The sequence below is a fragment of the Salmo salar genome, chromosome 14 (assembly GCF_965601325.2).
Source record: "Salmo salar chromosome 14, fSalSal1, whole genome shotgun sequence".
NCBI lineage: Eukaryota > Metazoa > Chordata > Actinopteri > Salmoniformes > Salmonidae > Salmo > Salmo salar.
This window is the reverse complement of record NC_138304.1, coordinates 90,867,534-90,880,779: the sequence shown is the minus strand read 5'-3', so window position 1 is coordinate 90,880,779 and position 13,246 is coordinate 90,867,534. Positions and strand designations below refer to the sequence as shown.

At 41.4% G+C, this 13,246-nt stretch overlaps 1 protein-coding gene across 7 annotated transcripts in view; it reads right to left on the bottom strand.

The window, feature by feature from the left end:
• Nucleotides 1-2,504: 2,504 nt before the first annotated feature.
• The window catches only part of LOC106570440 (engulfment and cell motility protein 1), a 201,828-nt gene continuing 191,086 nt past the window's right edge, over nt 2,505-13,246 (bottom strand). For all 7 annotated transcript variants that reach the window (XM_082961266.1, XM_045694888.2, XM_045694887.2 and 4 more), the window contains 4 exons: nt 12,182-12,289; nt 11,348-11,430; nt 4,307-4,384; nt 2,505-4,095 (listed from right to left, as the gene is read on the bottom strand). In XM_082961266.1, the coding sequence (XP_082817392.1) occupies nt 3,895-4,095; nt 4,307-4,384; nt 11,348-11,430; nt 12,182-12,289 (470 nt within the window). In that variant the 3' untranslated portion in view covers nt 2,505-3,894. The remainder of the gene's footprint in view (nt 4,096-4,306; nt 4,385-11,347; nt 11,431-12,181; nt 12,290-13,246) is intronic.

Below are 13,246 nucleotides of genomic sequence, written 5' to 3'. Positions count from 1 at the left end.
CATCTACTGCATCTCGCCTATGCCGCACGGCCATTGTTCATCCATATGTTTATATGTACATATTCTTATTCATCCCTTACATTTGTGTGTATAAGGTAGTTGTTGTGAATTTGTTATATTACTTGTTAGATATTACTGCATTGTCAGAACTAGAAGCACAAGCATTTCGCTACACTCGCATTAACATCTGCTAACCATGTGTATGTGACCAATACAATTTGATTTGATCGATAGCGAGTGAGACGGAGAAAAAACAACAGAATGAGAGAGAACGAGGGAGGGTGGCACAGGAGGAAGAGGTGGGAGGGAGGAAGGCACTCTGTCCCTCTATTATCCACATATTACCAGAAGCACATCAGAGCCATCAGCCACTGTGACTAATCCACTTAACAGCCCAACAGGCCTGATCAGGCCAGCACCACAGTACAGGGACAAATGGAGTGTATTCCGGGGTGACCTGCTGCTTAAATATAAACTCTGTGTGTATGTGTGTGAGTGTATAAGTGTGTGTGTGAGAGAGAGAGAGAGAGAGAGAGAGAGATGTTGAATGCTGACACAAATACCAAACTATATGAAAATGACCAGGGAAATCATCTCCCATTAACAAATGAACAGTCTTCCCTCAGGAGTCTATGGACAGAATGGAACATTGTCCAGACAGACGCCATTGGGTTGAGCCACAGAGTGGTAAATGGCCTGAGATTCCCCCACAGAGGAGCGAGTGTGAGAGACCAGGGCGTCACTGCCGCTCATCCTCACGCTCTCTTTCCGTCTCGCTCTCGTCTGTGGAAGAACTCTGATCCAAGAGACTGCCACGTACAGTACATAGAGAAGTCTCACCAATTCTTCAAAATCGACTGTATAGAAAGCCATATCAACAATAAATGTTGCAGTATGGGTATCTTTTGTGACAGGAGATTTGGTGGCATGGACCAAATATATTATAACCAGCTCATACTATACTGAACAAAAATACAAACGCAACATGTAAAGTGTTGGTTCCATGTTTAATAAGCTGAAATAAAAGATCCCAGAAATGTTCCAAACTCACAAAAAGCTTACTTCTCTCAATTTTTTTTCACAAATTTGTTTACATCCTTGTTAGTTAGCATTTATCCTTTGCCAAGATAATCCATCCACCTGACAGGTGTGGCATATCAAGAAGGTGATTAAACAGCATGATCATTACACAGGTGCACCTTGTGCTGGGGACAATACAAGGCCACTCTAAAATGTGCAGTTGTCACACAACACAATGCCACAGATGTCTCAAGTTTTGAGGGAGCGTGCAATTGGTGTGCTGACTGCAGGAATGTTCACCAGAGTTGTTGCCAGATAATTGAATGTTCATTTCTCTGCATTAAGCCGCCTCCAACGTTGTTTTAGAGAATTTGGCAGTACGTCTAACCGGCCTCACAACCGCAGACCACATGTAACCACGCCAGCCCAGGACCTCCACATCTGGCTTCTTCACCTGCGGGATAATCTGAGACCAGCCACCCGGACAGCTGATGAAGATGTGGGTTTGCACAATTGAAGAATATTTGCACAAATTGTCAGAAACCGTCTCAGGGAAGCTCATCTGCATACTCGTCAACCTCAACAGGGTCTTTACCTGACTACAGTTCGATGTCATAACCGACTTTAGTGGGCAAATGCTCACCTTCGATGGCCACTGGCACGCTGGAGAAGTGTGCTCTTCACGGATTAATCCCAGTTTCAACTCTACCTGGCTGGTGTTGTGTGAGCCGAGTGGTTTGCCGATGTCAACGTTGTGAACAGAGTGCCCCATGGTGGCGGTGGGGTTATGGTATGGGCAGGAATAAGCTACGGACAATGAACACAATTGCATTTTATCGATGGCAATTGGAATGCAGAGATCCCGAGGCCCATTGTTGTGCCATTCATCCGCCGCCATCACCTCATGTTTCAGCACTAAAATGCACAGCCCCATGCCGCAAGGATCTGTTCACAATTCCTGGAAGCTTAAAATGTGTCCCAGTTCTTCCACAGCCTGCATACTCACTAGACATGTCACCCACTGAGCACGTTTGGGATGCTCTGGGTCACAGTAGCGTACGACAGCGTGTTCCAGTTCCCCAGTTTTTTTTTTAAGGTATCTGTGACCAACAGATGCATATTTATCGTCCCAGTCATGTGAAATTCATAGATTAGGGCATAATGAATTTATTTCAATTGACTGATTTCTTTATATGAACTACATTTTAATTTTTTTTATATTTTAGTCATTTAGCAGACACTCTTATCCAGAGCGACTTACAGTAGTGAATGCATACATTTCATACATTTTTTTTCTTCTTTTTTTCCCCGTACTGGTCCCCCGTGGGAATCGAACCCACAACCCTGGCGTTGCAAACACTATGCTCTACCAACTGAGCCACACGGGACCTGTACTATAACTCAGTAAAAGTTTAGATATTGTAGCATGTTGTGTTTATATTTTTGTTCAGTGTAGATAAAGACATGGACAATGCAACAAGAGGTCAGTTTCCTTAAATCTTTAATGTAAACAGCAGGTTGAGGGGCTTTCAGACCTAGAGATGAACATCTGAAGGTATTAAATAGGGAAAATAATAAATCATATTAAAAATGTTGACTCATGATTCGCTTTTAAATTACATTTCCATGAACCTCCAAATTGACGGCCACATAGTTCTTGAAAACAAACAGAGAACAACTTCCCTTTACTAAAAACGCAAACATCCCCAATACTGACTACATGGCAGCATCACAAATATCACTAAATTACACCATCAGCTTAACAAAGTTTTTTTTTGTTGCTCAATATTGCTTTGAAATATTACAGCAGTCGTAATCGAGCCTGATCGAACGGTATCAAGTTGTAGGAAAGAGAGATGTGTATGTCAGCAAGCATGTATTACAGTTGTGTTTGTTTGGGTATACAGCATGGTCAAAGCAGCCGTGATATAGGATAGAAGACTTCAGGAACTTCAGAGGCAGTTTCCCGTATTGTATAACAGTGTCAGGTTTTAGAATGACACACGTATTGTAACAGTCTACACAGTATGTGAAGTATGCAGAAAGATACCTGGGAGAAAAGTGTTAATACACACTTCATAATCTTAAATAAACTTGATCCTTTCTTCCTCTCAGAGACATTAGCTGCCACGTAAGTGTGAATAGGAGACCGAGCCTGCTTCTGAAATGGCACCCTATTCCCTATATAGTGCGCTACTTTATTCCCTATATAGTGCACTAAAAGTAGTGCACTATGTAGGAAATAGGGTGCCATTTTGAACACACACAGAACGTTGGGGAACTAAAGACTAACGTCCCCAGCACTTCTTTATATTTTTATAAAACGCCACACCTCTCATCCAACAGTCTGTAGAAAATCAACAAAACGAAAAAGGACAACCAAGCGTTTATCAAAGAGAGTTTCTACAATAAACCCCAAGCAAATGGCAGATTCTTCAGTGAAGGAGGAGTGAAGAGTGAGCAGGGTTGAGGTGAGAAGAATACTGTGAAGACATCTTGGAGAGTGATGACCAAACAACAACGTTTAGAGAATGTTGAGAATGTTAGAACATCTCTGGTTTAGGACCCAAAGGACCCATATGGATGCTTCCTGGTTTAGTCTCCATGGTGACGTGATGATTCAGTCAGTGGGCCACCTAGTGCCGCAAAGAGTCATTAAGCGCCGCAAACGTATTAAATCGCCCCCTTTAATTCAAAAAGAAAGTTTAGCAAGTATAGCAAGAAGGAAGGAAACTAGTTCAATAGATTCCTTTTTCTGTCACTCATCATTTTCATCGTCATTAGCTTCTTTTTCTTTTTTCCAGTTGCCGTTTTAGGAAAGAGAGAGTTGGTAGGTCCAGTACAGTAGCTAGGGGATTTTGATCGGTTGGTTAGTTAGTTGCAGTCATAAACAAAGTCATAGTTGCTCGGCTCCTTGGGAATTGGGGGAGGGGCCTCTGGAATCTGGATGTTCTCCAGATCGAGGAGGCGGAGCTTCATCTCCATGGAGAGCAGGGTGTCCATGTCTGACTTGGTGAAGTCACTGGTCATCTCCTTCCCCAGGAGGGCGTTCAAACCGTCCGTCCACACACAGTACTGAGGAGAGACAGGAGGGCATGAGTACACACACACACACACACACACACACACACACACACACACACACACACACACACACACACACAACCTTACATCAGTGTATTAACATTAACATGCTGTAGAACGGACAACCTCCATTGACTTCCTCTCAGTCCATCTCTGAAACCTGTCATTGGCTGGGTGACTGTGCCAACTGCTCAGTGCTTACCTCATGCTTGTCCGGAGCGATGAAGTTTAAATACTCGTCTGACTCGTAGAGGACGGAGAAGGCCAGCTCCAGAACCTCCTGTAGTGAGAGGGGGAGACAGGGAGACAGGGAGGGAGGGGAGAATGTGGGAGTGACAGAGTGATAGAGGGAGATAAGGAGGGAGAGAGAGCGGGGAGAAAGAGAGGAGGGGAAGGGAGAGAAGGAGAGGAGAGAGAGACAGAAGGAGGGAGTTCAAATGTAGCACTGTCTCTAACATGCTAATGAGCTCCTCTCCACTCCAGTGTGTGCATCCCTCCCACTGTGCCTCTATAACACGTTCTCTCCCCAGCCACTCCAACATCCGATGGTTTGGCTGTCATGTGTGTGCCAGCCCCACATGCTGGGTGCCAGGGGACAGGGGACACACCGAGCAGGGGGACAGCTCGTGGACAAACTGGGATGCAAAGGCACTTTGAGACGCACGTTTATCCAACACAGGAGAAAAGTTGCCCCTAGAGTCTAACTTAAACCTTAGAGAGAAAACGCACAAAAGCTGACTTTGGATCAGTTTATTGTGTTCTCCATACTGGTCAGAAGTACACAGGGGGACGCAAACAATGAGTCAGTCAGAGGGGGAATGCATAGGGACACCTGAGAGCGTCCCACACAGAGAACACTGAAGGAGAGCTGATGTCTCATTTGTTCAAATCTGTTACGGCTCCTTTGAAACAGATGTCTCTCGCTTGTCATTAAATGCCGCAGAACTAATTAAAATTCTGTAGCATATGGCACGCAACCACATAGATGGTGGAAGCGCATTGATCCAGAGCACCTACTGTATGTGTGTCCTAGTACTATGGGACATGTTGTATTTCATTCAACACAATAGGTCAATCCAATAGTCCCGACAGACAGATATTTCTGAACTGTACCCTGGCTCTCCATCTCCCAGGCCCAGTATACTGTAGAGGGATTCTGTGTCCCAAATGGTGCCCTGTATAGTGCACTTTTTTGACCACAACCCTATTACCTATATAGTACACTTTTGACCAAGGCCCATAGGGAATAAGGTGCCATTAGAGACGAATCCTAGGTCTATGGCTGCGCTGCCCGTGACCACAGAGGTTACTTTTTCTGTCTTACAGCTTGACTAATGAATGTTGCCCCGCTCGTGTTCTCATTCAAACAGACCAAACAAGGTCCGGTCATCCATCCAGCCAGCCCACAGAGCTGTAGGCCCATTCTTTCAGACACCAGATTTATCGACAGAGTAATAAAGGTCCAGGCGAGGGAGGAGCGGTGCTCCTTTGTCTTCAAGGCTATATTTACAGGACCTAATCTGTCAATGTCAGCAGAATGTATTGGTTTCTAGTCACTACTGAGACAGAACCTGCGGAGGCTGGCGCTGGGCTTTCGTACCAGCAGACAGGCTGGCAGGACTGAACACAGCTATTTCACCTTGGTTAAGATGTCTATACATAGAAGATAGAGGGATTTGGGTTCAACTAGGCTGGCATGTCAACATCTACTTTGATAGTGGGTTACTATACCTTGATATTGAGTTGGCTATCATGTTATCATATAAGGCACAGATACACTGACATATTTGTATTTATTTTATTTAACTAGGCAAATCAGTTAAGAACAAATTCTTATTTACAATGACGGCCTATGCCGACCAAACCCTCCCCTAACCCAGACGATGCTAGTCCAATTGTGCACCGCCCAATGGGACTCCCGATCATGGCCGGTTGTGATACAGCCCGGGATCGAACCCGGGTCTGTAGTGACGCCTCTAGCACTGCGATGCAGTGCCTTAGACCGCTGTGCCACTCAGGAGCCCTATACTATACTGTTATATAAGGCACAGATACACAGACATACAGTGCCGTGAAAAATTATTTGACCTCTTTCTGATTGTCTCTATTTTTGCATATTTTTTATACTGAATGTTATCAGATCCTCAAACAAAACCTAATATTAGATAAAGGGAACCGGAGTTTACAAATAACAAAAAAAAATTATTTTATTTATTTAATTAACCACGTTATGCAACACCCAATTCCCCTGTGTGAAAAAGTAATTGCACTCAATAACTGGTTGTGTCACCTTTAGCTGCAATGACTGCAACCAAATGCTTCCTGTAGTTGTTGATCAGTCTCTCACATCACTGTAGAAGAATTTTGGCCCACTCTTGCATGCAGAACTGCTTTAACTCAGTGAAATTTGTGGGTTTTCAAGCATGAACTTCTCATTTCAAGTCCTGCCACAACATCTCAATTGGGATTAGGTCTGGATTTTGACTATGCCATTCCAAAACTTCAAATTTGTTGCTTTTTAACCATTTCATGTAGACTTAATTGTGTGTTTTGGATCATTGTCTTGCTGCATGACCCAGCTGCGCTTGGAAGAGTGGGCCAAAATTCTTCCACAGTGATGTGAGAGACTGATCAACAACTACAGGAAGCATTTGGTTGCAGTCATTGCAGCTAAAGGTGGCACAACCAGTTATTGAGTGCAATTACTTTTTCACACAGGGGAATTGGGTGTTGCATAACTTTGTTTATGATAGAAATGAAATAAATATGTAATTGTTGTGTTATTTGTTCCCTCAGGTTCCCTTTATCTAATATCAGGTTTTGGTTGAAGATCTGATAATATTCAGTATCAAAAATATGCAAAAGTAGAGAAAATTAGAAAGGGGCAAATACTTTTTCACAGCACTGTAAACTGTATTGTTATATAAGGTACACATACACAGACAGATACTGTTATATAAGGTACACATACACAGACAGATACTGTTGTATAAGGCACACATACACAGACAGATACTGTTATATAAGGCACACAGACAGATACTGTTATATAAGGTACACATACACAGACAGATACTGTTATATAAGGCACACAGACACAGACAGATACTGTTATATAAGGCACACAGACACAGACAGATACTGTTATATAATGCACACATACACAGACAGATACTGTTATATAAGGCACACAGACACAGACAGATACTGTTATATAAGGCACACAGACACAGACAGATACTGTTATATAAGGCACACATACACAGACAGATACTGTTATATAAGGCACACAGACAGATACTGTTATATAAGGCACACAGACAGATACTGTTATATAAGGCACACATACACAGACAGATACTGTTATATAAGGCACACAGACAGATACTGTTATATAAGTACACATACACAGACAGATACTGTTATATAAGGCACACAGACAGATACTGTTATATAAGATACACATACACAGACAGATACTGTTATATAAGGCACACATACACAGACAGATACTGTTATATAAGGCACACAGACAGATACTGTTATATAAGGCACACAGACACAGACAGATACTGTTATATAAGGCACACAGACACAGACAGATAATGTGATATAAGATACACATACACAGACAGATACTGTTATATAAGGCACACAGACACAGACTGTTATATAAGGCACAGAGACAGAGACTGTTATATAAGGCACACAGACACAGACAGATACTGTTATATAAGGCACACAGACACAGACAGATACTGTTATATAAGATACACATACACAGACAGATACTGTTATATAAGGCACACAGACACAGACAGATACTGTTATATAAGGCACACAGACACAGACAGATACTGTTATATAAGGCACACAGACACAGACAGATACTGTTATATAAGGCACACAGACACAGACAGATAATGTGATATAAGGCACACATACACAGACAGATACTGTTATATAAGGCACACAGACAAAGACAGATACTGTTATATAAGGGACACAGACACAGACAGATACTGTTATATAAGGCACACATACACAGACAGATACTGTTATATAAGGCACACAGACACAGACAGATACTGTTATATAAGGCACACATACACAGACAGATACTGTTATATAAGGCACACATACACAGACAGATACTGTTATATAAGGCACACATACACAGACAGATACTGTTATATAAGTACACAGACAAAGACAGATACTGTTATATAAGGCACACAGACACAGACAGATACTGTTATATAAGGCACACATACACAGACAGATACTGTTATGTAAGGCACACATACACAGACAGATACTGTTATATAAGGCACACATACACAGACAGATACTGTTATATAAGGCACACAGACAGATACTGTTATATAAGGCACACAGACACAGACAGATACTGTTATATAAGGCACACAGACACAGACAGATACTGTTATATAAGGCACACAGACACAGACAGATACTGTTATATAAGGCACACAGACACAGACAGATACTGTTATATAAGGCACACAGACACAGACAGATACTGTTATATAAGGCACACATACACAGACAGATACTGTTATATAAGGCACACATACACAGACAGATACTGTTATATAAGGCACACATACACAGACAGATACTGTTATATAAGGCACACATACACAGACAGATACTGTTATATAAGTACACAGACAAAGACAGATACTGTTATATAAGGCACACAGACACAGACAGATACTGTTATATAAGGCACATATACACAGACAGATACTGTTATGTAAGGCACACATACACAGACAGATACTGTTATATAAGGCACACATACACAGACAGAGACTATTATATAAGGCACACAGACAGATACTGTTATATAAGGTACACATACACAGACAGATACTGTTATATAAGGCACACAGACACAGACAGATACTGTTATATAAGGCACACAGACACAGACAGATACTGTTATATAAGGCACACAGACACAGACAGATAATGTGATATAAGATACACATACACAGACAGATACTGTTATATAAGGCACACAGACACAGACAGATACTGTTATATAAGGCACACAGACAGAGACTGTTATATAAGGCACACAGAAACAGACAGATACTGTTATATAAGGCACACAGACAGAGACTGTTATATAAGGCACACAGAAACAGACAGATACTGTTATATAAGGCACACAGACACAGACAGATACTGTTATATAAGATACACATACACAGACAGATACTGTTATATAAGGCACACAGACACAGACAGATACTGTTATATAAGGCACACAGACAGATACTGTTATATAAGGCACACAGACAGATACTGTTATATAAGGCACACAGACACAGACAGATACTGTTATATAAGGCACACAGACACAGACAGATACTGTTATATAAGGCACACAGACACAGACAGATAATGTGATATAAGATACACATACACAGACAGATACTGTTATATAAGGCACACAGACACAGACTGTTATATAAGGCACACAGACAGAGACTGTTATATAAGGCACACAGACACAGACAGATAATGTGATATAAGATACACATACACAGACAGATACTGTTATATAAGGCACACAGACACAGACTGTTATATAAGGCACACAGACAGAGACTGTTATATAAGGCACACATACACAGACAGATACTGTTATATAAGGCACACAGACACAGACTGTTATATAAGGCACACAGACAGATACTGTTATATAAGGCACACAGACACAGACAGATACTGTTATATAAGGCACACAGACACAGACAGATAATGTGATATAAGGCACACAGACACAGACAGATAATGTGATATAAGACACACATACACAGACAGATACTGTTATATAAGGCACACAGACAAAGACAGATACTGTTATATAAGGCACACAGACACAGACAGATACTGTTATATAAGGCACACAGACACAGACAGATAATGTGATATAAGATACACAGACACAGACAGATACTGTTATATAAGGCACACAGACAGAGACTGTTATATAAGGCACACAGACAGATACTGTTATATAAGGCACACAGACACAGACAGATACTGTTATATAAGGCACACAGACACAGACAGATACTGTTATATAAGGCACACAGACACAGACAGATACTGTTATATAAGGCACACATACACAGACAGATAATGTGATATAAGATACACAGACACAGACAGATACTGTTATATAAGGCACACAGACAGAGACTGTTATATAAGGCACACAGAAACAGACAGATACTGTTATATAAGGCACACAGACAGATACTGTTATATAAGGCACACATACACAGACAGATACTGTTATATAAGGCACACATACACAGACAGATACTGTTATATAAGGCACACATACACAGACAGATACTGTTATATAAGGCACACAGACAGATACTGTTATACAAGGCACACATACACAGACAGATACTGTTATATAAGGCACACATACACAGACAGATACTGTTATATAAGGCACACATACACAGACAGATACTGTTATATAAGGCACACAGACACAGACAGATACTGTTATATAAGGCACACAGACACAGACAGATACTGTTATATAAGGCACACAGACACAGACAGATACTGTTATATAAGGCACACAGACAGATACTGTTATATAAGGCACACATACACAGACAGATACTGTTATATAAGGCACACAGACAGATACTGTTATATAAGGCACACAGACACAGACAGATACTGTTATATAAGGCACACAGACAGATAATGTGATATAAGATACACATACACAGACAGATACTGTTATATAAGGCACACAGACACAGACAGATACTGTTATATAAGGCACACAGACACAGACAGATACTGTTATATAAGGCACACAGACACAGACAGATAATGTGATATAAGATACACATACACAGACAGATACTGTTATATAAGGCACACAGACAGATACTGTTATATAAGGCACACAGACACAGACAGATAATGTGATATAAGATACACATACACAGACAGATACTGTTATATAAGGCACACATACACAGACAGATACTGTTATATAAGACAAACATACACCGACAGATACTGTGATTTAAGACAAACATACACAGACAGATACTGTGATATAAGACAAACATACACAGACAGATACTGTGATATAAGACAAATATACACCGACAGATACTGTGATATAAGACAAACATACACCGACAGATACTGTACGCACACTCACCTTGTTCTGCTTCAGAGCTCCCTTCTCCTTCATGTGAGGACAGTCCTTACCAGTGACCACCGCTTTGATATCGGCCACAGGCACTACGGGAAGAGGAAGAGAGGAGCGTCAACATCAAGAATAACGTCCTCTCATAATCATCCATTAGATTTAGTGTCAACTGCTATTCTGTTGACATGCTACATTAACTACTAATAACGTCAGTAACAACCATCTTCGTCAGGCACCCTGGCAGTAAACTATTATTTTGCAAGTTGCACTTAGCTAAAAAAAAGAAAAAAAGAAAACTGAGTCCGTTTTAACTTTTTTAAATTTCACCTTTATTTAACCAGGTAGGCTAGTTGAGAACAAGTTCTCATTTACAACTGCGACCTGGCCAAGATAAAGCAAAGCAGTGCAACACAAACAACAACACAGAGTTACACATGGAATAAACAAACGTACAGTCAATAAAACAATAGAAAAAAAGAAAGTCTATATACAGTGTGTGCAAATGGCGTGAGGAGGTAAGACAATAAATAGGCCATAGTAGCGAAGTAATTACAATTTAGCAAATTAACACTGGAGTCATAGATGAGCAGATGGTGATGTGCAAGTAGAAATACTGGTGTGCAAAAGAGCAGAAAAGTAAATAAAAACAATATGGGGATGAGGTAGGTAGATTGGGTGGGCTATTTACAGATGGGCTGTGTACAGCTGCAGCGATCGGTTAGCTGCTCAGATAGCTGATGTTTAAAGTTAGTGAGGGAAATCTATGTCTCCAACTTCAGCGATTTTTGCAATTCGTTCCAGTCATTGACCCAGAGCAGTACTTGTGTTGCTCACATTACTCACATTTTTCCTGTAGAAGGTCATGGGACACCTCTCCCTGAGGGCTCTCCTCCAGATCTCCATAGTGCAGGACTTTATGGTTCGGAGACAGTCGACAGTACCAGAACTTATCTATGGAGAGAAAGAGAGTGGGAGAGGGGAAGAGAGAGAGAGAGAGAGGGGGGGGGGAAGAGAGAGAGAGAGGGGAAGAGAGAGAGAGAGAGAGGGGAAGAGAGAGAGAGGGGAAGAGAGAGAGAGAGTGGGAGAGGGGAAGAGAGAGAGAGAGAGAGAGAGAGAGAGAGAGAGAGAGAGGGGAAGAGAGAGAGAGAAAGATAGAGCAAGGGAGGGGGGGACTAGGGTTAATGCCAAGATCAACAGCTATCAAAATAGCAAATCAGTGTATGATGACGGAGAAAAGTACCAGCATAAATACCAACAAACCTGGTGAAACAGACACTAATTCACCTAGATTGTGTATGCACTGTATAGACCAGAACCACCCAAAGCATATTGATGCTACTTTCTGAAGGCAGCAACACCAAACACAACAACCCTAACACTATCCATTATGGACAGTCAGACACAGACAGTTAGTGGCACCTGATTCAGGTGTGATACAGTGAGGGAAAAAAGTATTTGATCCCCTGCTGATTTTGTACATTTTCCCACTGACAAAGAAATGATCAGTCTATAATTTTAATGGTAGGTTTATTTGAACAGTGAGAGACAGAATAACAACAACAAAAAATCCAGAAAAACGCATGTCAAAAATGTTATAAATTCATTTGCATTTTAATGAGGGAAATAAGTATTTGACCCCCTCTCAGTCAGAAAGATTTCTGGCTCCCAGGTGTCTTTTATACAGGTAACGAGCTGAGATTAGGAGCACACTCTTAAAGGGAGTGCTCCTAACCGCAGCTTGTTACCTGTAAAAAAGACACCTGTCCCCAGAAGCAATCAATCAATCAGATTACAAACTCTCCACCATGGCCAAGACCAAAGAGCTCTCCAAGGATGTCAGGCATAAGATTGTAGATCTACACAAGGCTGGAATGGGCTACAAGACCATCACCAAGCAGCTTGGTGAGA